At 55.6% G+C, this 26,003-nt stretch overlaps 1 protein-coding gene across 3 annotated transcripts in view; it reads right to left on the bottom strand.

Moving 5' to 3' along the window:
- The window catches only part of RAB40C (RAB40C, member RAS oncogene family), a 36,521-nt gene extending 11,577 nt beyond the window's left edge, over positions 1-24,944 (bottom strand). Inside the window, exons 1-2 of one of the 3 annotated variants that reach the window (XM_055364814.2) lie at positions 24,865-24,944; positions 24,551-24,723 (exon numbers count right to left, since the gene is read on the bottom strand). In XM_055364814.2, coding sequence (XP_055220789.1) covers positions 24,551-24,723; positions 24,865-24,944 — 253 coding nt within the window. Of the gene's footprint in view, positions 1-17,827; positions 18,330-19,073; positions 19,798-24,550; positions 24,724-24,864 lie in introns of those variants that run through there. The other 2 variants (XM_063699863.1, XM_055364816.2) reach the window with 2 other exon arrangements.
- Positions 24,945-26,003: the final 1,059 nt, after the last annotated feature.

Raw genomic sequence — 26,003 nt, 5'->3', positions numbered from 1 at the left:
GGTGGGGCGGGGCAGGGCAGGAGCGTGGTCCGTACAGTGTCAGGCCATCGGGCCCCACAGCCTAGCAGGCCAGCCTCTCCATGGGCATGGCTTGCCTGGAATGGGGCCTCCACCTGTGGCCTGAGCTGGGTGCAAGGCACAGGGCCTCTCTCCCTCAGAGGGCATTGGGCAAAGGCAGGGCGTGGACTCCAGCGTGCCTGGAGAAAGGGCAGTGCCTTATTTCCACCCTGACCTACTTCGTATGCATTTTGAAGTTGAATTCTCCAAGGCGAATGTATTTCCAAGTCTCGGCTTACTGCAGCCCAGGAACTGCCAAATTTGGTGTTAGGGAGGGCCAAACAAGTTTAAAAATGCTGCTTCTGGCCAGGTGCGGTGGCTCACACCTGTAATCCCAGCACTTTGGGAGGCCGAGGCGGGCGGATCATGAGGTCGGGAGTTTGAGAGCAGCCTGACCAACACAGTGAAACCCCGTCTCTACTAATAATACAAAAAATTAGCCAGGTGTGGTGGTGGGCACCTTTAATCCTAGCTACTCGGGAGGCTGAGGCAGGAGAATCACTTGAAGCTGGGAGGGGGAGGTTGCAGTGAGCCGAGATCATGCCACTGCACTCCTGCCCGGGTGACAGTACTCAAAAAATAAATAAATAAATAAATAAATAAATAAATAAATAAATAAATAAATTGCTGCTTCTCCGGACTCTGGACTGACCTCAGACAGCCACCAGCCTGCCTGCCACATTGGTGTTTTTTTTTTTTTTTTTTTGAGACAGAGTCTTGCTCAGTCGCCCAGGCTGGAGTGCAGTGGCGCGATCTCTGCTCACTGCAAGCTCCGTCTCCTGGGTTCACACCATTATCTAGCCTCAGCCTCCCGAGTAGCTGGAACTACAGGCGCCCACCACCATGCCCAGATAATTTTTTGTATTTTTAGTAGAGGTGGGGTTTCACCGTGTTAGCCAGGATGGTCTCGATCTCCTGACCTCATGATCCACCCACCTCGGCCTCCCAAAGTGCTAGGATTACAGGTGTGAGCCACTGCGCCTGGCCTTTTTTTCTTTTTTGAGATGGAGTCTCACTCTGTCGCCCAGGCTGCAGTGTAGTGCCACAATCTCGGCTCACCACAACCTCCACCTCCCGGGTTCAAGCGATTCTCCTGCCTCAGCCTCCCAAGTAGCTGGGATTACAGGTGCCCACCACCACGGCCAGCTAATTTTTATAATTTTAGTAGAGACGGGGTTTTGCCATGTTGGCTAAGCTGGTCACAAATTCCTGACCTCAGGTGATTCGCCCGCCTTGGCCTCCCAAAGTGCTGGGATTACAGGTGTGAGCCACCGTGCCCGGCCCACATCACATCATTACTTTTTATTTCCTTACAGTTTTATAGGAAAAGGTCAGTCCAAGAGAAACTGAAAGGAGCAGACAGTTCTGGACACTTAACGCAGGCACGACATCTTAAACAGGCTCTGGGCCCTCTGGAAACTTTCCAGAAGCTTCTACCTTTAGGGCTCAGCCCCTTCCCCCACCTTAGAAACACCATTCACGTTTTGTCTTTTTATGACACTTTCTCCAAGGGGCTTGGAAACGGGCACTTTTTCAACATAAGTGACGCCCTCCCACAGAGCGCACCTGCCCAGTGTGCTTGTGTGTGTGTCTCTGCACATCTGTCTCTCCGTGTGGGCCCAGCCCTGCAAGCCAAGCACGCGGTCTCTCTGCCTACGGCGCCCTTCCTCAGGCATCGGCGCTTCCACCCACACCATCCTTCTGCCTGACCAACCCCTACATGTACATCAAAGGCTGTACTCATGCATCGAAGGACACCATCAATGGACAGAAAAATGCAACCCAGAGATGGAGGGAAATGTCTGCAGATCACGCGTCTCCTAGAGACTGATCTCTAGACTCTACAAATAACTCCAACTCAACAACAGAAAACCAAACGTCCCAATTTTAGGATGGACGGATGGTCTCTCTCGGGTCCTTGTTTCCAAGACAAGAAGGAACAATGGTTGTGCCAAAAGGGCCACGGCTGTGAGCAGCCCATGACTGCAGGAGCTGCACCCAGTGTGTACCCAGGGACAACGCCATTAAGCAGTTCATCAGGATGTGGTAGAGTTAGGCAGTTCACCATCGGGACGAGGTAGAGTTAGGCAGTTCACCATCGGGATGCGGCAGAGTTAGGCAGTTCACCATCGGGATGCGGCAGAGTTAGGCAGTTCACCATCGGGATGTGGTAGAGTTAGCAGTTCACCATCGGGATGCGGTAGAGTTTGGCAGTTCACCATCGGGATGCGGAAGAGTTAGGCAGTTCACCATCGGGATGCAGAAGAGTTAGCAGTTCACCATCGGGACGAGGTAGAGTTAGGCAGTTCACCGTCGGGATGCGGTAGAGTTAGCAGTTCACCGTCGGGATGCGGTAGAGTTTGGCAGTTCACCATCGGGATGCGGCAGAGTTAGCAGTTCACCATCGGGATGCGGTAGAGTTAGGCAGTTCACCGTCGGGATGCGGTAGAGTTAGCAGTTCACCGTCGGGATGCGGTAGAGTTTGGCAGTTCACCGTCGGGATGCGGCAGAGTTGGCAGTTCACCGTCGGGATGCGGCAGAGTTGGCAGTTCACCATCGGGATGCGGTAGAGTTTGGCAGTTCACCATCGGGATGCGGTAGAGTTTGGCAGTTCACCATCGGGATGCGGAAGAGTTAGGCAGTTCACCGTCGGGATGCGGAAGAGTTAGCAGTTCACCATCGGGACGAGGCAGAGTTAGGCAGTTCACCGTCGGGACGAGGCAGAGTTAGCAGTTCACCGTCGGGACGCAGCAGAGTTAGCAGTTCACCGTCAGGACAAGGCAGAGTTAGCAGTTCACCATCGGGATGCGGCAGAGTTAGCAGTTCACCATCGGGATGCGGCAGAGTTAGCAGTTCACCATCGGGACGAGGCAGAGTTAGCAGTTCACCATCGGGATGCGGCAGAGTTAGCAGTTCACCATCGGGACGAGGCAGTTAGCAGTTCACCATCGGGATGCGGCAGAGTTAGCAGTTCACCATCGGGATGCAGCAGAGTTAGGCAGTTCACCGTCGGGACGAGGCAGAGTTAGCAGTTCACCGTCGGGATGCGGCAGAGTTAGCAGTTCACCGTCGGGACGAGGCAGAGTTAGGCAGTTCACCGTCGGGATGCGGTAGAGTTAGCAGTTCACCATCGGGACGAGGTAGAGTTAGGCAGTTCACCGTCGGGATGCGGAAGAGTTAGGCAGTTCACCATCGGGATGCGGCAGAGTTAGGCGGTTCACCATCGGGATGCGGCAGAGTTAGCAGTTCACCATCGGGATGCGGAAGAGTTAGGCAGTTCACCGTCGGGACGAGGTAGAGTTAGGCAGTTCACCATCGGGACGCGGTAGAGTTAGCAGTTCACCATCGGGATGCGGCAGAGTTAGGCAGTTCACCGTCGGGATGCGGAAGAGTTAGGCAGTTCACCATCGGGATGCGGTAGAGTTAGGCAGTTCACCGTCGGGACGAGGTAGAGTTAGGCAGTTCACCTTCTGGATGCAGTAGAGGCCGCAGCCCTTGCAGACATTTTGGAAGCATCTGCGCCGACTGTGTGCTTCCCGAGCTGTGTGTGAAGCTGTGTCACTGCCCCAGTGGTGCCCTTCATGGCAAGCCAGTCAGGAATCCTGCTCCTCAAGTCCAGGGCTATGCACGTCACCCAAGTCTAGACCTGGGTGCTGCCCACGACCCCCGCCAAGGCCCCAAGACCATGCATTCCACCTGGGTCTAGACCTGGGTGTTGCCCACGACTCCCACTAAGGCCCACATAAGGAGCTGAGTTCTTAAGGACTAAAGACAAACTATCCTCTGGGGAAAAAAATACGGAAATTATACTTTAAAAAAAGGGCAAAGGACTTGAATAGACATTTCCCCAAAGAAGAAAAACCGACAACCAAGAAGCAGTGAAAAGGCATTCCACATCATCGTTCAGCAGAGAAACCCATCCAAGCCACCACCGCACCACGATCCAGCCTCGCAGAAAAGGGCAACTGGCAGCAAGTGCCGGCCGGCGTGCAGAAGCCAGGCCCTCCATCCGCTGAGTGTGCTGCATGCTGCTGCACTGTGCTCTTGATTCTACAGGCCAGGGCGGCCGTCCCCGCTCTTGATTCTACAGGCGAGGGCGGCTGTCCTGTGCACACTCACAAGTGGAACAACACTCTTCAGGGAGGAACCGTGTTCAGGCCGTCCACACCCTCCCCACACCTCCATCCTCCCGTGGTTCTGTCAAGCAGGGACACATGGACGGAGGGGCCTTGGTCATTTCGGTCCTGGCTGTTGAAGCCCCCACGAGGCTGACCTGAGAGGCCAAAGTTGGACACCACGATTGCCACAAAGGCCATAGCTGCTTCTCCATGACAGTCACCTCACGTGCCAATGTGGCCAAGCAGGCGGGCGCCAGCAACACCCGCAAGACAGATGCCGATGGCCCGGGGACTCCCCTAGGCCACCCCTAGATGGCGCCATGGCCCAGGGCCACCAAGAGCCATGGCTGCTGCAAAAGGAGCCGGGGCGCCGGGAAAAGCCTGGGGACCACGTCAGCCACCCACAGAGCCGGGGCCTCTAGAGCACCTTGCTCTTGACTCAGAGGCGGCTCTGGGATGCTCCTCCCACTGAGCGTCTGCGTCCCACCCGTCCCACAGGCTCCACACCTGGTTGCCCACGGTGCGCATCAGAACAGGATTCTCAGCAACAGTGAAGAGGAAAAGTGTAAGAAGATTATGAAACAACATCCCCATGGATACCATTTAGACACAAACAGCGGCCTGTTCTCTAAGCACAGTCAGCCGAGTGTCTTGTTCCCAGCAAGCCACAGCCACTGACCACATGGAGCCCTCTGACCACACAGGGCCCCAGGATGTCACTCTGGAAAAGGTCTGGACTCTCAGAGGAGGGACAGGTGTCAGGATCCTGGGGAGGGGGCCCTTGGCCTGGAAGGTCTCAATTATCCAGGAAGGGTCAGGGCAAGCGGGTGACAGGGTGGGGCAGGGCGGGGTAGAGGGAGGAGCTCCTGGAGGCACAGAGCAGTGACCCAGGAGAGGCCTGGAGCCCGCGCTGGGGGACGGCGCAGGGGCAGGGGCAGTGGGCTCCGGCTGCAGAGCTCAACACCACCCCATAAGGGGGTCCCTAGGCATCAGCTGTGACATATTCTCTTGGTGTGCTGTTCATTTTTACCTCCTGTTGAAATCTCTTTTCAAAAATAAGCTAAGCTAATACCCGGTTCAGTGAAAAGGCAAGGGCGCCAGTGAAGGTCAGCTGCTCCGTGCAGGCCCACTGAGGCCTCACGCAGCACCAGCAACTCCTGCCATCCTTCCCCCTGCTCTCCTCCTCATCTGCTGGGCGCCACAGGCCTTGCTCACCACCTCAGGTTTACTGTTCCCAATAACCCTCTTGTTCATCTAGCCCCAGCCAGGCGCTGCCTCTTAGCCGACCTGAACACAAACCCATGAGACACACGGCACTGTCCCGGCTCCACAGGACAGGCGCTCTGACCTCAGGGGACAGAGGCAGGGAGGTCAGAACACCTGTCCTGCCACCAGAGCAAAGCCACCGGCACCTCGGCTGCTGGTTCTGTGTACCGCACGGGGTGCCGCTTCCCCACCAGCTACAGGAGACCAAGTCTCAGCAAGCGGACTCCCAGCTGGGCTGGTGTGAGGCTACATCTGGCCCTGGCCTGGCACCCGAGCCACCAGGCCGGTGCCGTTCACATCCCCACCCTCCCATGGGACCCATTCTGTTTCCTAAAACCTTTTAAGGCATGTTCTTTGACCACATTGCTCTGGGTGGTCTTTTTCGTACTCTGTGGCCCTTGCAGTCTGGAGACACATCCTGCCGTGCCTCAGTTCCCCGCTCCAGGCACACAGCTCCCGCCCTCCATCCTGAGCTGCGCCAGCCAGGGTGACCTCTGCAGGGACCGCCCAGTTGTTTAATCTCTTTTTGTTCTGTTTTCTGGGAGATGTCCTCAACTTTCTTTTCTAGCCCTTCTATGGCTTTTTAAAAATGTGCTGCTTATTTATAATTTCTAAAAGCTCCTTCCGGTGCTCTGAGCATTCCCCTCTGGCAGCGTCCGGCTCTTCATTCGTGGATGCGGTATCTCTGATGACGCCAATGGTAAGACGTCCTTCCCTGAGGACTGTGAGTCAATTAAACCTCTGCAGCGACCAAGGCTCACTGCAGCCTCTAACTCCTGGGCTCACGTGCTCCTCATACCTCAGCCTCCTGAGTAGCTGGGACTACAGGTGCGCACCACCACACCTGGCTAATTTTGTATCTTTTGTACAGTCAGGGGTCTCACTGTGTTGCCTAGGCTGGTCTTGAGCTCCTGAGCTCAAGCAATCTGCCCACCTTGACCTCCCAAAGTGCTGGGATGACAGGTATGAGCCGCCACACAATTGCAGCACAATCTTGGCTCATGGCAACCTCCACCTTCTGGGTTCAAGTGATTCTCGTGCCTCTGCCTCCCAAGGAGTGGGGACTACAGGTGCCCGCCACCATGCCCAGCTAATTTTTTTTGTTATTTTTTGTAGAGATGGGGTTTCACCATGTTGGCTAGGCTTGTCTTGAATTCCTGACCTCAAGTGATCCACCTGCCTCGGCCTCCTAAAGTGCTGGGATTACAGGCGTGAGCCACCACAGCCAGCCGAGTTTCATTCTTTTCAGGGTGGTAAAGGGAATGCCACAACCATTTGTCTAGAAGGGGCCTGGGTCTGATGGCGCTGAGGGCCACAGATTGGCAGCCTGAAGCCAGCATCCTGGGCCTCCCAGGTTTGGCACAGCACCTAGCCCTTCAGGATCAAGCAAGGACAGAGGACGAGGTGGGAGCTAAGCAGGCTCAGGAGTGATAAGGTTTGGCTGTGTCCCCACCCAAATCTCACCCTGACTAATCCCCACAGGTTGAGGGCGGGGCCGGATGGAGATAATTAAATCACGGGGGCGGTTTCCCCCCTACTGTTTTTGTGAGGGTGAGTTCTCCCGACACCTGATGGTTTTAGAAGGGGCTTCCCCCTTCACTCAGCACTCATTCTCTCTCGAGCTGCCCTGTGTGAGGTACCTTCCGCCATGACTGTAAGTTTCCTGAGGCCTCCGCAGCCATGCAGAACTGTGAGTCAATTAAACCTCTCTTCTTTACAAATGACCCAGTCTGGGGTATTTCTTCCTAGCAGCGTGGAGGCCGCCCAGGAACGTGTGGAGGGAGGTGGGGACAGGCACAGCACGTTGCCTGGCTGCAGACTCAGGCACCGTTCAGAGGGGGTCTCACAGCATCAATCTGAAAACGGGCAGTGGAGGGGGAGGAAGGGGTCTGAAAATGTCACTGAGGCGTCTGCTTTACTAGGTGTGACTTCGTTTTCTTTTCTTTTTCTTTTTTGTCTGCTTTACCAGATGCGACTTTGTTTTCTTTTCTTTTCTTTTCTTTTTGTTTTTGAGACGGAGTCTCGCTCTGTCGCCCAGGCTGGAGTGCAGTGGCGCGATCTCGGCTCACTGCAAGCTCTGCCTTCTGGGTTCATGCCATTCTCCTGCCTCAGCCTCCTGAGTAGCTGGGACTACAGGCGCCCACCACCGCGCCTGCCTAATTTTTTGTATTTTTGGTAGAGACGGGGTTTCACCGTGGTCTCCATCTTCTGACCTTGTGATCCGCCCGCCTAGGCCTCCCAAAGTGCTGGGATTACAGGCGTGAGCCACCGCACCCGGCCCCCCATTTTTTTTTTTTTTTTTTTGAGACAGTTTCACTCTCGTTGCCCAGGCCAGAGTGCGGTGGCGCAATATCAGCTCACTGCAACCTCTACCTCCCATGTTCAAGTGATCTCCTGCCTCAGCCTCCCGAGTAGCTGGGATTACAGGCACCCACCACCATGCCCAGCTAATTTTTTTTTTTGTTATTTTTAGTAGAGATGGGGTTTCACCATGTTGGCCAGGCTGGTCTCAAACTCCTGACCTCAGGTTATCCACCCACCTCGGCCTCCCAAAGTGCTGGGATGACAGGGTTGAGCCACCGTGCCCAGGCGACTTTGTTTTCAACAGTCATCAACATGCTGGTGGTCTGGGGAGTGGACGTGGCACCTGTGCCCCTGCCCATGGAGGCCAATCTGCCCAGGGACTGTCAGCAGAGTTGCTGTAAGGCAGCCGAGGGAGGCTGGCTGCTGAGCCTGCGTAGCACCCTCGGCTCGGGAGTGGGACCCTCGGCCACCTGAGTGGAGGTTCCTTGGCTCAGGTGGCAGTCTGTCTGTCGGGGCCGGCCTGCCACCAGCAGCCATGTTCCTGCAGGGCACAGTGCAGGGGCTGTTTGAGGCTGAGTTGCTAGCATGGGACTCTGCAGACAGGATTAAGGTGCGCAGGTCTCGAGGTGGGAGATTATCTGGGATTATCTGGGTGGGGCCAATTAACTACATAAGTCCTTAACCGCCTTTCCTGGCTGAGCTACAGATGAGATAGAAGGAGAGTCAATGCATGAGAGGGACTTCACCCGCCAGTGCTGGCTCTGCAGATGGGCAAGGGCCCTCCGTGAACAATGCAGGAGGCCTGGAGAAGCCGGGAAAGGCTCGGCTTGCACCCAGCAAGGTGCTACTGCCAGTCCTACCACCAGCAAGAACGGAATTCTGCCAACCTCCCAATGAGCAAGAGAACATCTTCCTCTAGGGCCTGCAAAAAGCAAAGCCCTGGCCAACACCTTGACTTCAGCCCAGGGAAACCCACACTGCACTGAGGACCCAGAGGACTATGTGTCAGCCAACACCTTGACTTCAGCCCAGGGAAACCCACACTGCACTGAGGACCGAGAGGACTATGTGTCAGCCAACACCTTGACTTCAGCCCAGGGAAACCCACACTGGACTGAGGACCGAGACGACTATGTGTCAGCAATAACAGAAAAGGAGTAGAAACGCCATCTATTGCGGCCCTGTATTTATTATAAATAAACTGGATCCAAACTAAAAATCCACCCACTGGGGAATGGTTACTGACAGAATAGAAATGTTCTATGGCTATTACAAAGAAACGAGCTTGCAGCCATCAGCATGGCTAAAAGGAAGGCAGGACTTAGAACAAACAGGACTCTCCCTCTCTCCTGTGGGACAGAAACTGTGTGACTGCTTTGGAGAACGGGTTGGCAGCATCTACAGAGGCCCTACAGCCCAGCTTCCACTCCTCAGTACGTCCCAACAGCAATGGGCACCTGTGTTCACCAAACGCGTCTGAGACTCCTCACAGGAGCCCTGTGAGAGTCACCCAACATGGAAACCATCCCAAAGCCCATCTGGAGTGGAGCCAACGCACTGCAGCCTCGGAACACGGGAGGCCACTCAGCGCGGGGAAGGAGGGAGCAACCGCACTCAACCACATGGCCGAAGCTCACCCAGAAGACATGGAAAGAAGGCAGCCAGACACAGGAGAGTTTGCCCTGTGTGGCCCCATTGACGTGAAAACTAGACAAGGCAGATGAGTCCACAGTGACATGCCAGGCCGGGGGCAGAGTGTGAGAGGCCTGCAGAGGGTCGAGGCTGCGAGGGCTGATGCTTTCTCAGGCCGGCATGCCTGTCCGCACTCACTGTATTGCAGACTTTAAAGGGGTTTTTTTGTACACAAATTACACCTCAATAAAGTTGATTAGTTAAAAGACGGAAAGCTGACAACATCAAATGTTGGCAAAGATGTGGAGCACCTGGAACTCTCATGCATTGCTGATGGGACTATGAAACAATGGGGCTGCTTGAGCAAACAGTTTTGTCTTTTGAGATCGGGTCTCACTGTGCTGCTCAGGCTGGAGTGCAGTGGAACAATCACGGCTCGCTGCAGCCTCCAACTCCAGGGCTCACACGATCCTCCTGCCTCAGCCTCCTGAGTAGCTAAGACTATTACAAATGTGCGTCACCACACCAGGCTAATTTATTTATTTTTTTGAGACAAAGTCTCACTCTGTCACCCAGGCTGGAGTGCAGTGGCATGATCTCAGCTCACTCTAACCTCCGCCTCCCGGGTTCAAGTGATTGTCCTGCCTCAGCCTCCCAAGTAACTGGGACCACAAGCACCACCACCACACCAGGCTAACTTTGTATTTTTAGTAGAGATATAGTTTCACCATGTTGGCCAGGCTGGTCTCGAACTCCTGACCTCAAGTGATCTGCCTGCCTCGGCCTCCCAAAGAGCTGAGACTACAGGCGTGAGCCACCACACCCAGCCCCAGACTAATTTTTCAATATGTTTATAGCAACGAGTTCTCACTATGTTGCCCAGGCTGGGCAAGCTTATAAATTAAAACGTACACTCATATATGACAGCAATTCCACTCTTAGATCTACCTAAGGGAATAGAAACACCTTCAGAAGGACTCACGTATATTCTAGAGAAATACCTTCAGAAGGACTCACGTGTATTCTAGAGAAACACCTTCAGAAGGCCTCGTGCGTATTTGTGTTATAGTTTAGTGCTAGTGCCACTGAACTGTATCCCTACATATGGCTAAAATGATGTGTTTTCTGTATTTTACAAGAAAAATAATTAAAAAAAAATTTAAAAGAACTAGTTCTGAGCCAGGTGTGGTGGTACATGCCTGTAGTCCCAGCTGCTAGGGAGCTGCTAGGTGGGAGGATCAGTTGAGCCCAGGGGGTAGAGGCTGCAGTGAGCTGAGATCATACCACTGCACTCCAGCTGGGGCAACAGAACGAGAGTCTCAAAAAAAAAAAAAAAAAAAAAAGAAAAGAAAAAGAAAAAAGAAGAACTCGTTCACATCAGCATTATTCGTAATACCCCAAACCAGGAAATAACCCAAATGTGCATCAACAAGGTAAATGCATAAACAAACTGGGGTATATTTGTGCAAAGGAATACTACTTGGGAACAAAAAGAGGAGAATCCACTATTGTACATCAGGAATAAGTTTCAAAACTGCCGAGCAAAAGAAACCAGGGTCTGCTTCGTATCCATGATGTCTGGAACAGGAAAAAGCAGCCCATGTGATGGAAGCCGACTGCTGGGGGCTGGGGGCTGACTCGGCAGGGCCTGAGGGGCTTTCTGGGAGGAGGGTGGACGTGCTCCTGATTTTGATGAGGGTACTGGCTGCAGAGGTACATATATGTGCCAAAACTCATAGAACTGTACATGCAAAGAGGGTACATTTGTTATATAGACATCACCTCTCAATAAAATTCATTGAAAAAATGAAACCCACAGGGCATCGATCTGCTTTGAATTTGGAGGCCTAAGGACGAGGGGACCGGATTACCCTAGAGACGGCCTGAACACATATCAGAGCCAGATGTGAAGGCGCTGCCTGTCCCTGAAGACCTGGGGCTCTACGTCATTCACGTGCGGGGCCGGCGCTCCGCATTCAATCTTCCCGCATACCACTCCCCTCGGATGTCTTCTGAGACAAGGACGGCCCACGTCCACCAACCCCACTGCAGGCAAACCGGCGCCTGCCTGATGGAGGACAGTAAAGGAAGGAAAAGTTATCTAACAAATTTCAAATGTGTCTGTCTACACCCGCATGCCAAATGTCAGAAGAAATTCTAGGGCAGTTTGTGGACTGGTTTCCTGCGAAGCTAGAGCTTTTACTTAACGCCTTAAAACCCACAACAAGCCAAAAGGGCTCTCGTGTCTACAAAGAGCAGGCACACTTGGCACAGAACACCTGGCTAAACACAGAACATTAAGAAAACAAAAAACACAGCTCTGGCCCCAGCTACTCAGGAGGCTGAGGCAGGAGGATTGCTTCAGCGCCACGGTTCAAGACCAGCCTGGGCAACACAGTGAGACCCTATCTCTTAAAAAAAAATTCTCCTCTCCCATCTTTTAAGGCGCAGATCCCACAGCTCTCAGATTATTTTCCATGATGACAAATCCAGCTTAGTGTGGCTTAAACCCCAATCTCATGTCCACTTTAAGACTCATTTCTGGCTGTGCTTGGTGGCTAACACCTGTCATCTCGACACTTTGGGAGGCCAAGGTAGGAGAATCACTTGAGCCCAGGAGTTCAAGACCACTAGCCTAGGCAACATGGCAAGACCTCAATTCTACAAAAAATAATTTATTGGCCAGGCACAGTGGCTCACGCCTGTAATCCCAGCACTTTGGGAGGCCGAGGTGGGTGGATCACTTGAGGTCAGGAGCTCGAGACCAGCCTGGCCGACATGGTGAAACCCCATCTCTACTAAAAAAATACCAAAAAACTAGCCGGGCGTGGTGGCAGGTGCCTGTAATCCCAGCTACTCGGGGGGCTGAGGCAAGAGGCTTGAACCCAGGAGGCAGAGGTTGCAGTGAGCCGAGATCGTGCCATCACACTCCAGCCTGGTGGACAAGAGCAAGACTTTGTCTCAAAAATAAAAAAATAATTTATTAAAAAATTAGCCAGGTGTTGTGGTACATGCCTATGGTCTTAGCTACTTGAGAGGCTGAGGCGGGAGGATCACTAGAACCCTGGAATTTGAGGCTGCAGTGAACTATGATCACTGCACTCCAGCCTGGAAGAGTGAGACTCTCTCTCTAATAAAAAAAAAAAAACAAAACCAAAAAAAAAAAAACAGAGATGACCACTGCTAATCTTGTCATATATTTCATTCCACAATTATTTTACATACTTAAGATATCAAGCATACCCACTTTATTGAATAATCATTAAATGTGCCTCCAAATCAGTAGTTTTTTGTTTTGTTTTGAGAGCTGTTGCCCAGGCTGGAGTGCAGTGGTGCGATCTCGGCTCACTGCAACCTCTGCCTCCTGGGTTCAAGTGATTCTCTTGCCTCAGCCTCCTGAGTAGCTGGGACTGCAGGCGCCCACCACCACACCTGGCTAATTTTTTGTATTTTTAGTAGAGACAGGGTTTCACCGTGTTAGCCAGGATGGTCTCAATCTCCTGACCTCGTGATCCACCCACCTCGGCCTCCCAAAGTGTTGGGATTACAGGCGTGAGCCACCGCGCCCGGCCTTTTTTTTTTTTTTTACTTTTTTTGTAGGGATAGGGTCTTGCTACATTGCCTAGTCTGAACTCCCGGCCTCAGGGGATCGCCTGCCTTGACTTCCCAAGTAGCTGGGATTATAGGTGTGCACCACCGCACCTGGTCCTGTGTTGTGATGTTTTACTATTTGATAAACTTATAAGCATTCCCTCTCATGTAATTTTAGGATTACAATTCTCTTTTTCATGAGAATCTCCTGTCTGAACACTGCATGCGTGGCCCTAGTGAACTGACTGAGATTAGGGGAACAGTCCCAGCAATGATCACATTGCTCCGCTGACGCGGCTGCGGCGGGGACCTGCCCGGAGTCTGGCACCCAGGGGCGCTCAGCACACACCTGAGCAAACTCACACTCTGAGCCGGATCCTGGCGACCCGGGCTCTGGAAACTGACGTGTGGACACTGTTGCTCCCGAGCAGAACAGCCTTCTGCCCAGCCCACCTAGGGCAAATGTAACACCTCTAACAGGCTGGACACAGACGGTTTCTCCTGTTCTTTCATTTCAATTCAGAAAGGATGGACGCTTTCAGAATGAGCAGATACTTGGTGATGCAGCCTTGATGGTGTGGATAACACACAAAAAATCACAGTTTTTGGTACTACAGTTTTTTAAAAGTCAAACCAGCTCCACACACACGTGGGAGCTACAGCTTCTATCTCTGTTCCAGACACAAGCAGCAGGCACGTTTACTGAACAGTGAGGAAAACTGAATCAGGAGGGAAGAGCTTCAACGCTAATGACCAGGAGGTGGCTCTGCAAGGAGGCTAAGGGTCTGAATGCAGAGGCAGACAGAGGGGCAGGCTGCTCCTGGGGTGCCAGAGGGCCCCTTCCTCCACAGCAGTCCAGGAGAGCCTCACGCGGCTGCCACACACCAGGCTCTGCCACAGTTGTGACTGCCAGCTCTTCTCAAGACCGAGACTGGAGTCAAAACCAAAACCTTTCTGTTCCCCCACAGGCAAAACCTGGGCAGTCACCGCTTGCTGATAATGAATTATGTGTTAAACTGTCTGTGTAACGCACGTAGGCACCAAAGCTCTTATTTTTATTTTTTTGAGATGGAGTCTCACTCTGTCGCCCAGGCTGGAGTGTAGTGGTGCAAACTCGGCTCACTGCAACCTCCGCCTCCCCAGGTTCAAGCGATTCTCCTGCCACAGCCTGCTGAGTAGCTGGGAATACAGGTGCATGCCACCAGGCCAAGCTAATTTTTGAATTTTTAGTAGAGACGGGGTTTCACCATGTTGGTCAGAACGGTCTTGATCTCTTGACCTCGTGATCCACCCGCCTCAGCCTCCCAAAGTGCTGGGATCACAGGCGTGAGCCACCGTGCCCATCCGGCACCAAAGCTCTTTAAAAAAGTCCAACATAACAATGTTTTAAACTCGGCAGGTTAGGTGACATCCATTTTTATTACTTACACTTTGCACTTGCTACTATTACTATTATTATGACGACTATTTTGCATATACTCAATTTTTAATAAAGTAATTTAAGAAGCTGACATACTAGCTATCCCTCCCCACCAGGAGGACACAGGCTCTTTAGAGAGATGGCCGTTTCCAGGGCAGGCAGGACCCACATCTGCTGGAAGTACCAGACTGTTCCAGGACACAGGGAGCTCTGGGAACTCAGGGCATAGCCCAGGACGCAGGTGCCACCTGAAGAGGCTCCAACATCAAGGGGGCCGTGCGAGTCCCAAACCAAACAGGAAAGGAGTATGATGCCACAAGGGAACAAAACTTTGCGAATCCACGCTGACTGATGCCACGAGGGAACAAAACCTTGCGAATCCACGCTGACTGATGCCACGAGGGAACAAAACCTTGCTGAATCCACGCTGATTGATGCCACGAGGGAACAAAACCTTGCTGAATCCACGCTGACTGATGCCACGAGGGAACAAAACCTTGCTGAATCCACGCTGATTGATGCCACGAGGGAACAAAACCTTGCTGAATCCACGCTGACTGATGCCACGAGGGAACAAAACCTTGCTGAATCCACGCTGACTGATGCCATGAGGGAACAAAACCTTGCTGAATCCACGCTGACTGATGCCACGAGGGAACAAAACCTTGCTGAATCCACGCTGACTGATGCCACGAGGGAACAAAACCTTGCGAATCCACGCTGACTGATGCCACGAGGTAACAAAACCTTGCGAATCCACGCTGACTGATGCCACGAGGTAACAAAACCTTGCTGAATCCACGCTGACTGATGCCACGAGGGAACAAAACCTTGCTGAATCCACGCTGACAGTAGCGAACACCCACAGGCGTGCATTTTCACGTACATGCCTATTGACAGAAGCAGCCATGGCAGCAGCACACACGGAGGAGGCACGGCGTGGCCCCAAGGGAAGCCGCCTCCTCCTTGCTGACCTGGTGAAGTGGGTCCTGCTGGCATCAGCTGACCCGGCGGCTCCTCTCAGGCAGGAATCAGGTGGGTGCAAGACTCTGCGGGCAGCCACTAGGGCTGTGGCCGGCCGACACGGGCAGGCATCAGCCTGCCACTGCCTTGGCAGAGCCTGAGGACACAGACACCCCTCGGAGCAAAGCTGGTGGCACAGGCAGAGAAGGGTCTCCTGTCAGTGGCAGCTTCGGCCGGGGCTGGGGCCTGGGCTCTGGCCATACTCCCCTCCCCTGCAGCAGTGACTTTCTGGACCGAAACACTGCACCTCGGCAACCCTGATCAGTGTCACTGTGTTTGTGTTCAGAGTCCTGAATCCTGATGTCATCTACCCTATTACCGCCCCTCCCAGCTAGGTCTGACACACAGGCTGTCCATGCTGCGCCCAGGTGGCCGACAACGTTGCTGTCCAGGAAGTCAGGCGAAAGCCCAGCAGCAGCCGCCGGCCCCAGGCAGGGAAAGCAGCACACAGGCTCCCACCGGGTCACCCACTCTGCTGGAGCTGCTGGAGAGTGCTGTGCTTGACCGCCCGGCCTACATCTTCACTCAGGGTTGACATGAGGTTCTTACATCCGGCCGCTGTACAAACTGTAAAGTACCTGCCCATTTCCAGGACTCAGCTCTTCTCTTCCTCCATCCTCTTTTCTTTATTTTTTATTTTTTGAGACAGGGTCTCACTCTGTCACCCAGGCTGGAACGTAGTACAACAGTCAGACTCACTGCAGCCACCACCTCCCAGGCTCCAGTGAGTTTCCCACCTCAGCCTCCCAAGTAATTGGGACTACAGACATGCACCACCACACCCAGCTAATTTTCTTTTTTTTTTTGTGAGACAGAGTCTCGCTCTGTCACCAAGCTGGAGTGCAGTGGCACGATCTCAGCTCTCTGCAACCTCCGCCACCCAGGTTCAAGCAATTCTCCTGCCTCAGCCTCCCGAGTAGTTGGGACTACAGGTATGCGCCACCACGCCCGGCTAATTTTTGTATTTGTATTTGTATTTTTTTTTTTTTTTGAGGTGGAGTCTCGCTCTGTCACCCAGGCTGGAGTCAGTGGCGTGATCTCGGCTCATTGCAAGCTCTGCCTCCTGGATTCACGCCATTCTTGTACCTCAGCCTCCCAAGTAGCTGGGACTACAGGTGCCCGCCACCATGCCCGGCTAATTTTTTGTATTTTTATAGAGACAGGGTTTCACCATGTTAGCCAGGATGGTCTTGATCTCCTGACCTCGTGATCCACCCGCCTTGGCCTCCCAAAGTGCTGGGATTACAGGTGTGAGCCACTGCACCCGGACTTTTTTTTTTTTTTTTTTTTTTTTTTTGTAGAGATGGGCTCTCACTATGTTGCCCAGGCTGGCCTCAAACTCCTGGGCTCCAGCACTCCGCCTACCTCGGCCTCCCAAGGTGCTGAGATTGCAGGTGTGAGCCACCATGCCCAGCCCTCTGCTCTTTTCCAAAGATGCTGAGCTGGGCTGGGCACAGTGGCTCATGCCTGTAATTCCACCAACTTTGGGAAGCTGAGGCAGGCGGATTGCTTGAGGTCAGAAGTTCAAGACCAGCCTGGCCAACACAGCAAAACCTCTGTCTCTACTAAAAATGTAAAAAATTAGCCAGGTGTGGTGGTGCATGCCTGTAATCCCAGCTACTCAGGAGGCCAAGGCAGGAGAATCGCTTGAACCCACGAGGCTCAAGAGGTTGCAGCGAGCCAAGATAGTGCCACTGAACTCCACCCTGGGTAACAGAGCAAGACTGTCTCAAAAAATAAAAATTAAAAAAAAATAAAAGATGCTAGATGGCTGTCCCTCTCACAGGATGGGCATGTCTTTCATCAGTTTACAGTTTACGCAGCCAGGACCACATCACCCATCCAGGATTCGAATCCTTCCCAGTTTGGTTTGAGGACTGTGTTCACTGTAAAGACGGCAAACGCTGCTCAGGGGCCGAGTGCCTCTGTTTCCACTCTGCCATCTGGGAATATGGGACCAACTCTTCCCTGCACCCTTTCCACAGCTCCAGGCCCCCCAGCACCAAGCCCTCTGCAAGCCATGGTCAGAAGACCCTTCCACATGCCCCTGCCACCACCCACCTCATCACCAGCACTAGAACCTCGCTGCTCCTGAGCCCCTCCCATCCCATCTTGCCTGGACCACCTCCCCCTGCTACCTACATGTGCAGCACCCTGGTGGTGTCTGGTCATGCCCTGGTCTTCCGCCCCACACCCATGGGTCCCTACCTCTCCACAGCGCCAATGCCCTTGTCCCTCCGCTAATTTCTGAAGGACGAACGTCCAGAAATCTCTGCTTTACTCAAAATCCTGATCTCAGCATGAGACAGCCGCGCACTGCCGGTATCAGAGTGCGCCATCATCCCCAGGTCGGCTCAGAAGCCTCCTCCCTACCTTAGGCTCGAAGTGCGAGTCCACCCTGCGGACATCTGTTTACCTTCGCTTCCAAGAGGACTGAAGAGGCCCCTCTTCCACCCAGCTCCTGCCCTGAGGATGCCCACAGCCCATGGTCTTGGCAGCCAATCCTTCTTCCCGCAGCTGCTCCTCTTCCCACCGCCTTCGTAACTTCTGGTCCCTGACACCCGCCAGTTCCACAGTCTGCACATCCTTCTCCCGACCGCCCAGGAAGTCAGCTCGGCCTGACAAGCAGTCTCCCCGCCTTCTCACAGTGGTTCGGCAGCGTTCTCCGCACCAGGATGCTGGACGCCGACACCTTTCCCTGCTTACTCCAAACGCCCGGCGGACGACACCCTGGCTGACGTGGCCCCTGGGCCCCAGAACAGCCCTCGGTGGGGTGGCATCGGTACCATGCGCTGCGCAGGGGAGGACTCAGCTGTGATGCAACCCCTTCCTGCTCTACGCCAGCTCGCAGGGGCTCCAGACCAGGGTAGGCGGCAGCTTTTCAGGGACCAGCAGCTTCGCGCCTTCTCAGCTGCAATCTTCAAATAGAACAAGAGGCAAAAGTACCTGCAAGGACCCAGATCCCTCCCTTGCGTCCTTCCCGCCCCCGTCTCAGCTTCCCCGACGTGGCTTCCTTCCTGAAACACTGTTCAATTTAGCTCATCGTGCAGGCCACAACACGTGTGCTCAACACGAGTCATCTGTGTCCACACCACCCTGCGAGGGACCTGGCTGGCACTGCCGTGCACCTGCCATGCAAGCATTTGCCCTGTTACCTGTGAGCGCTTAGAGCAAGTACTAAGGACGGAAGGTGGATGTTAACTCACTTGTCCAAAAGGTCCGGCATCTGGCCTCTGGACAAATTTAACATTCAATATTCTACCTACTAACTTAACAGTTTCCTGAAAATTTAAGTAAGGCCATGCCAGTCCAACTTATAAAACAGCACAATTAGAGGCCGGGCACGGTGGCTCACCCTTGTAATCCCAGCACGTTGGGAGACCGAGGAGGGTGGATCACAAGGTCAGCAGTTCAAGACCAGCCTGGCCAACACAGTGAAACCCCATCTCTACTATAAATACAAAAATTAGCTGGGCGTGGTGGCAGGCGCCTGTAATCCCAGCTACTCGGGAGGCTGAGGCAGGAGAATCACTTGAACCTGGGAGGTGGAGCTTGCAGTGAGCCGAGACCGTGCCACTGCACTCTAGCCTGGGCAACAGAGTTAGACTCCGTCTCAAAAAAAAAAAGAAGAAAAAAGTGATAATGACCCACAAAAGTCCTACCTCCTGACCACATGGGTTCTCAGATGCCAGCCAGGCTCAACCCGGGGCTGAGGCGGTCCTCTGAGGCTTGGGTCTCAGGAGAACTTAGTGTGCGCGATGCAGCAGAAGCAGGTGTGTGGCAGCCGTCCCCAGGCCCAGGTGGAGGTGAGGAGGACGGGGGAAGAGCCATGAAGCCCGCTGCTTCACAGGAGGCCTGCAGGGCGGCTCCTCCCGGACCCCAAGCCCACCCCTACAGCTGCCGCCTCCTGAGCCTCAATCCCTCGTCTGCACAGTGGGAGTGGCGCTGCCTTCTCACAGGTGGTGGTGGGGGCTACACGGGGGCAGCGGAAAGCGCCCACCAGTGCTGGCAGGCAACACTCATCACACGCTGGCAGCATTAGCTGTTGCCATGGTGAACACCCCGTTCCTCCCACAACGACACCCTGCTGGAAAACCCGGCACCTCACAGAGGAAAGGCAAACCCCAAAACACTGCCCCAGAAAACGAGCAAAACCCCTGAGGCAGGTGGATCACTTGAGGTCAGGGGTTTTAGACCAGCCTGGCCAACATGGTGAAACCTCCCTCTACTAAAAATACAAAAATTAGCCAGGTGTGGTAGCAGGCGTCTGTAATCCCAGCTACTCAGGAGGCTGAGGCAGGAGAATCACTTGAACCCAGAAGGCAGAGGTTGCAGTGAGCCAAGATCGCGCCACTGCACTCCAGCCTGCCCAAAAGAGTAAGACTCCGTCTAAAAAAAAAAAAAAAAAAAAAAGGAAGATGAGCAAAACCTAATCCAGTGCAGGGGAGGAGAAGGGACTCTGGGCTGCAGTGGTCAGTGGTGCCCAACACCAACAGTAGGCACAGGGAAGCCACGCACGGCTGTCCAGTCACCTAAAGACACACAGCTAGAACCTCCCGCGAAACCCTCAGCTAGCCCTGGGGATAAGCAGCCGACGACCCATCAGGACAATGAAACACAGAGGAGCCTCTGAAGATAGTGTCCCCTGGAATTGGCCACTTCGGAGCCACGAACTTCAAGCCAGATGAGAAGAAACATTTGTAACTGTTTGGAGAAAGCTCAGGGAGTCGTGAAGCCGAAGAAGCTGGGACACCCACACAGGGTGCCCTCGCTCCCATGGGCACAGCAGGCAGCGTGTGGCCCCACAGACATCTCAGTGACCACCAGGCCCCAACATCCACAGCAAACCGTGATGTTAGCCTCGCCATGTCCACAACCGCCTCCCTCCGTTTCTCCCCACAACTTGCCAGGCTCAAAGGACCAGAGTGTCACTCAGCAGCTTCCACCAACACTGAATCCCAAAGGAGCAGAGAGAGAAATAAAGTCAAGCCAGGATTAACCCCTTCTGAAGTCTTCCAGGACCCGGGCACACACACCCTGACCAACGTGGCGGGAGGCAAACTTGCTCCCAGGAAGGTTTGTGGGGACACGGTGCCAAGGGTGGAACTGCCTTAATCCAGGACCTTCGATGCCCCCTGCAGAGCGGGAGCGGCTGGGCTTGGGGAAGGGTGCGCACCCTGTGCGGGTGGTTCCTCGGGGCCAACATGGGCCCACCACCCTGGCCCACACCCTGGAGCCTGACTGCAGGTTCGCTCCTGAACTGCAGCTTTCTCCTCCCCACCGCGTGCACCACCCACACTCCTGGATGAAGCGTAATTCCTGCCTGGTAACTCGCCACCATCACCCAGGGGCACTCTATGCAAAGCGCTCTGTTCCGTCCTGAAGAGAGCATGAAGCACTCCCTAAGATCACTGCTGGGTGTCAAAGAAAGGAAAGCCTTTCCAGACCTAGAGATCCAGAAACCCAGCACACACCCACATTAGGAGACACGGGAGAGCTCATAGGGGCTCCCACAGGTGCTGGGCGTGTGGTCACACGCCACTGCCTCAGGTGCCAGTACTAAGAAAAAGGTCACTTTGATGACTCATTTGTTTGTGAAGCTGGAGAGGACAATGTACGCTCACACACCTGTCTGAGGAACATACCAGACAAGACTTCCAGGCAGGTAAGCGATCCGGTGTGAGCTGAAGGAACTGTGGGCCATGCTGGAGCAGCAAGCCCTGCACAGAAGGGGCCTCCCTGCCAAGGGCATCCACTGCCCAGCAGGCAGCCCTGAAGAAACACGGAAGCTGGAAACACAGAGGGCACCTCACAACAAAGGAGAGAAAGCAATGGAGGTTAACACGTACGTCCTTCCCACGAGGGCCAGAGGCCTAAAGCTCCTGCTACAACTCTTTCAAAGGAGAATAAATTCTCAAGATGCTGAGTCCTGAGAACCAGCTGCTCCTGAGCTTCTGAGACCCTGAATAGCCCCCTTGGGAAACCCTCAGATCCACCAACTTCACCCTGATGAAGAGGGCTGGCCCCTGAGGTTGGCAAGCTGCCACCTGACCACAAAGACCTGCTCCTTGTGCTGTGCACGTCTTAACCTTGAGGCCTTAGACACAGAAAGCGCGTTCCACAGCCCAGAGGCGCTCCCTTCTCTGCTCAAGGCCACAGGACTCCTGCGGGGACCTGGAAGTGTGCCCCGGGCCCTGAGAGCATGTGGTGTCTTTCTAAGAGTGGACTCTCCTCTCTGCTTCTGGTCCAAGCCACTGTGAGCCTCTGAAGTCTCTGCAAGCAGGCAGGTCTCCACGTCTTACACAATACTGGCCCCACTTCAGTGAGCATGTCACAGGAAGTGTGGCAATGGCCCACAGCCCGACGAAGGGGACAGGGAGGAAGGAGGGTCCTGTCTCTCCAGCTCCTGGTTGTGTGGTGCAATTGGAGTAGGCGAGCTGGCCAGCATGGCTGAGCCGGCCCCCAGAAGCACGCCTTCATGTCCTGGGAAAACACCGACCCTGATGAAACCCAACCCTTCCCGTGCTCTTCTGAACATGCACAAACACGCACGCCGCCAGCCTCCTGGGAGTGCGCAGCGCCCCTGGAGCCAAGCTTTAGAAGGCAACGCCACCTTCACAATCAGCTTGGCCGCCCACCACCTGAGTCAGGAGTTACCAACTCTGGGGCAGTCACTGTCAAGTGCAGGTCCAGGAGGCGGCAGGTGCAGGGGCCTAATGTGTGAGCCCCCAATGCCCCAGTGGGCCTTACACTTTCCCCACCTCAAAATGGACCCAGAGCTCTTCCTCCCTGGCCCTTTCCAACCCCTCCTCCAGGCTGAGGCCAGGAGCACAAGCTTCCAGAGCCCCCAGTGCTGCTGCCCACTGCTGAAGCCATGCCAGGACGAAGCGCGCTCAGCCTCAGTCCAGGTAATCCCACGCTCTGCCAACCCCCGAGCTGAGAGAGTGGGGGATGCTGCGCCCACACTCTCGGCAGCCAAAGGCAGGCAATTCAGCAAACAGCAGACGCTCAGGGCAGTCAGACAGGACGGACAAGAGCCCAAGAAACAAAGCAAGGGGAGAGGGCAGGGACCAGGAGAGGTAAGTTCGCCAGCGTAGATGGCATTCCCTGAAGTGCAGATGGACTCTGGGGAGGCTGGATGCTGACTGCTCCCAGTTCATCTGGGGCCACATCCCATTCGGCTGGGTCCAGGCCCCCATGAGAGCGGATGAGGACCACACCGTCTCACTTACTCTGTTAACCACCTAAATTAAGAGGCATGCTCAGGCAGGCAAGCCCCAGTGATGCCACCTATCTAGTGTATTTTAGCCATGCAACTGGAAGGTAAAAACAAACGTTCAGGCTAGGCGCAGTGGCTCACGTCTGTAATCCCAGCACTTTGGGAGGCCGAGCAGATCATGAGGTCAGGAGATTGAGACCATCCTGGCCAACATGCTGAAACCCCGTCTCTACTAAAATACACACAAAAAAATTAGCCGGGCGTGGTCGCATACAACTGTAGTCCCAGCTACTCAGGAGGCTGAGGCAGGGGAATCGCTTGAACCCAGGAGGCGGAGGTTGCAGTGAGCTGAAATTGTGCCACTGCACTCCAGCCTGGCGACAGAGTGAGACTCCATCTCAAAAAAAAAAAAAAAGAAAGAAAAGAAAACAAAACAAAACAAAACAAATGTTCAGTAACTCATTACAGAGGTATTTTCTTCTAGCACAAAGCGTTGACTCCCTCAGCAGTAAGCAAATACCTCAGGGGAACAGCGTGCCTATAAGGACCTGTCATCTGTGCACGCTCGAGACAGGGTCCCAAGAGCAGCCCAGCAGCACCTGCCACCAGACCTGGGTCCGTGACACCTTCCCCGGGCCCATGACACCTTTCCCCAGATCTATGACACCTTCCCTCGGATCCCAGATGATCCCAGACCCATGACACCTTTCCCGGGCCCATGACACCTTTCCCCAGATCTATGACACCTTCCCTCGGACCCCAGATGATCCCAGACCCATGACAGCTTCCCTTAGGACCACGATGCCTTCCCCCAGATCTATGACACCTTCCCTCGGACCCCAGATGATCCCAGACCCATGACAGCTTCCCTTAGGACCACGATGCCTTCCCCCAGATCTATGACACCTTCCCTCGGACCCCAGATGATCCTAGACCCATGACAGCTTCCCTTAGGACCACGATGCCTTCCCCCAGATCTATGACACCTTCCCTCGGACCCCAGATGATCCCAGACCCATGACAGCTTCCCTTAGGACCACGATGCCTTCCCCCAGATCTATGACACCTTCCCTCGGACCCCAGATGATCCCAGACCCATGACAGCTTCCCTTAGGACCACGATGCCTTCCCCCAGATCTATGACACCTTCCCTCGGACCCCAGATGATCCCAGACCCATGACAGCTTCCCTTAGGACCACGATGCCTTCCCCCAGATCTATGACACCTTCCCTCGGACCCCAGATGATCCCAGACCCATGACAGCTTCCCTTAGGACCACGATGCCTTCCCCCAGATCTATGACACCTTCCCTCGGACCCCAGATGATCCCAGACCCATGACACCTTCCTTTTGGCCCATGACGCCTTCTACCGGGACCATGACATCTTTTCCCGGACCCCAGATCCTGGACCCATGACACCTTCCCTCGGACCTATGACACCTTCTCCCAGACCCCAGATCCTGCACCCATGACACCTTCCCTCAGGCCCACGACACCTTCCCCCGGGCCCATGACACCTTCCCTCGGACCCCAGATGATCCCAGACCCATGACACCTTCCCCAGGCCCATGACACCTTCTCCAGGACCCATGACACCTTCCCCTGGGCTCCAGATCCCGGACCCATGACACCTTCCCCTGAGATCCCGGACCCGTGACACCGTCCCCCAGACCCCGGGTCCATGGCACCGTCCCCGCTGGGCGCGTCCCTCTGGTCCGTCCTCCTGCTCCCCGGCGTCACCTCGGGACTGGAGCACGGGCACCCCGCACCCACCGAGCTACCGAGTCTGGAAGCCAGGCAAAGGCGTTCCTGGGAACGTTCGGCGGCGCTTGGAAGGGCCGGGCCGAGGGCAAGCTCCGTGCCCAGCTCGCCGGGCTCGGGCCCCGCGTAGCAGCGCGCGCCGCGGACCGGGCCTTACCGTTACTGTAGGCGTACGGGGACTCTGCCGCGCCGTCCTGCAGGCTCTCCAGGATCTCGCCCTTGCCCACGTCGCTGTCGCCCACCAGCAGGAACTTGAGCAGGTAGTCGTAGCTCTTCACCGGACTGCCCTGCGAGCCCATGGCCGCGCCGCCTGCGCCCCGCGCCGGCCGCCTGCCGAAGCACCGCCGGGTGAGGCCGCGGCGTGAGAGAGCCCGCGCCCCGCACCTGCGCCCGTTGCGTCCGCCCCACGGCGGCCGAGTGGGCGCGCCCGAAGCCCAGCGCCAGCCCCGCCCCGCCCGCGCCCGGGCGCACCTCAGCCTAGCCGCCGCCCCGCCGCTTCCCGCACCACCAGGGCCGCCGCGCCGCCCCACCCCCGGCCGCGCCGCCGCCATTGGCCACCCTTCGCCCGCCCTCCCGAGCCCATTGGTCCACCCGCCCGTCCGTCACAACTTCCCCGCCCTCACGGCGTTCCACACGGCGCCGCCAGACCTCCGGTCGCACCGCCTCCTCACCACCCCGCCCTGCCTTCCCGTCGTCACCATAGGTCGCCCGCCGCCCTCCTTCCCTCAGCCATTGGCCTGTCTGCACGTCTGTCATGACCGCCCCTCCCCCGCCTTTCCCACACGGCGTTGCGGAGACAGCGGACGCCTGCCTCATCGCCGTCGCCATTGGCCACTCGCCTCCTGCTTTCCCGGAACCATTGGTTCGATTATAAGTTCACCAAGATCATTCCCTTCCCTGCGGCTGCCTCCCAGAGAAATCCCAGAGCCGCCGGCCGCCCCGCCCCCGGCCCACAACGCTGTTGTCCTCGCCCGCCCCGTCGCCGGCGCCATTGGGTCGCTTGCATGTCCATCACGGCTCTGCTAACCCCGCCCCTTTCCTACACGCTCGCCAATCAGGGGCTCGGAAGTCCGGGTTGTTTGTATCCGCCCCTTCAACGCGCGGACGGGCGGCAGGATGCAGGCGCGCCCGGGCGGAGGCTATGCGGCTGAGTCCGGGAAACGAAAGCCCCTCGCAGGCTGTGCCGCCTGCTTCCGCAGAGCCCTCGGAGGGAGCGGCGGGGTAGCCCCGGGCGCGTCCTCTCTAAGGCGGTGCGGCCAATCGGCGCTCGATGAGGCGGAATTTCCTCTCCGGGGCAGGGGCGGGACTTCCGCCCGGCGGCGGCGGGCGCACCGTTGGGTCACCAGTGTGTCTGCAAAGTCGCTGAGGTTCTGGGACCGCGCGGCGTCACCGAGCGTGAGCCTTCCGCCCGGGGACGCGGCCGCCACAGCTCGGGATGCGGGGAACGCGGCCGGCGCGAGCTCAAGACCCGGCCCGACGTGCTCATTGCGGCAGCGGCGCCTCCTGGACGGGGACCCAGGGCCCGGACCGCACTCTTCCTGTGGGCGCCGCCGAGCCCTAGTCCCTGCCGGGCCCGGCAGCCGCAGGTGCGTGGGCGAGCGAGGCGGCTG

The sequence above is a fragment of the Gorilla gorilla genome, chromosome 18 (assembly GCF_029281585.2).
Source record: "Gorilla gorilla gorilla isolate KB3781 chromosome 18, NHGRI_mGorGor1-v2.1_pri, whole genome shotgun sequence".
Taxonomy (NCBI): Eukaryota; Metazoa; Chordata; class Mammalia; order Primates; family Hominidae; genus Gorilla; species Gorilla gorilla.
This window is presented reverse-complemented; position numbering and strand designations above follow the sequence as displayed.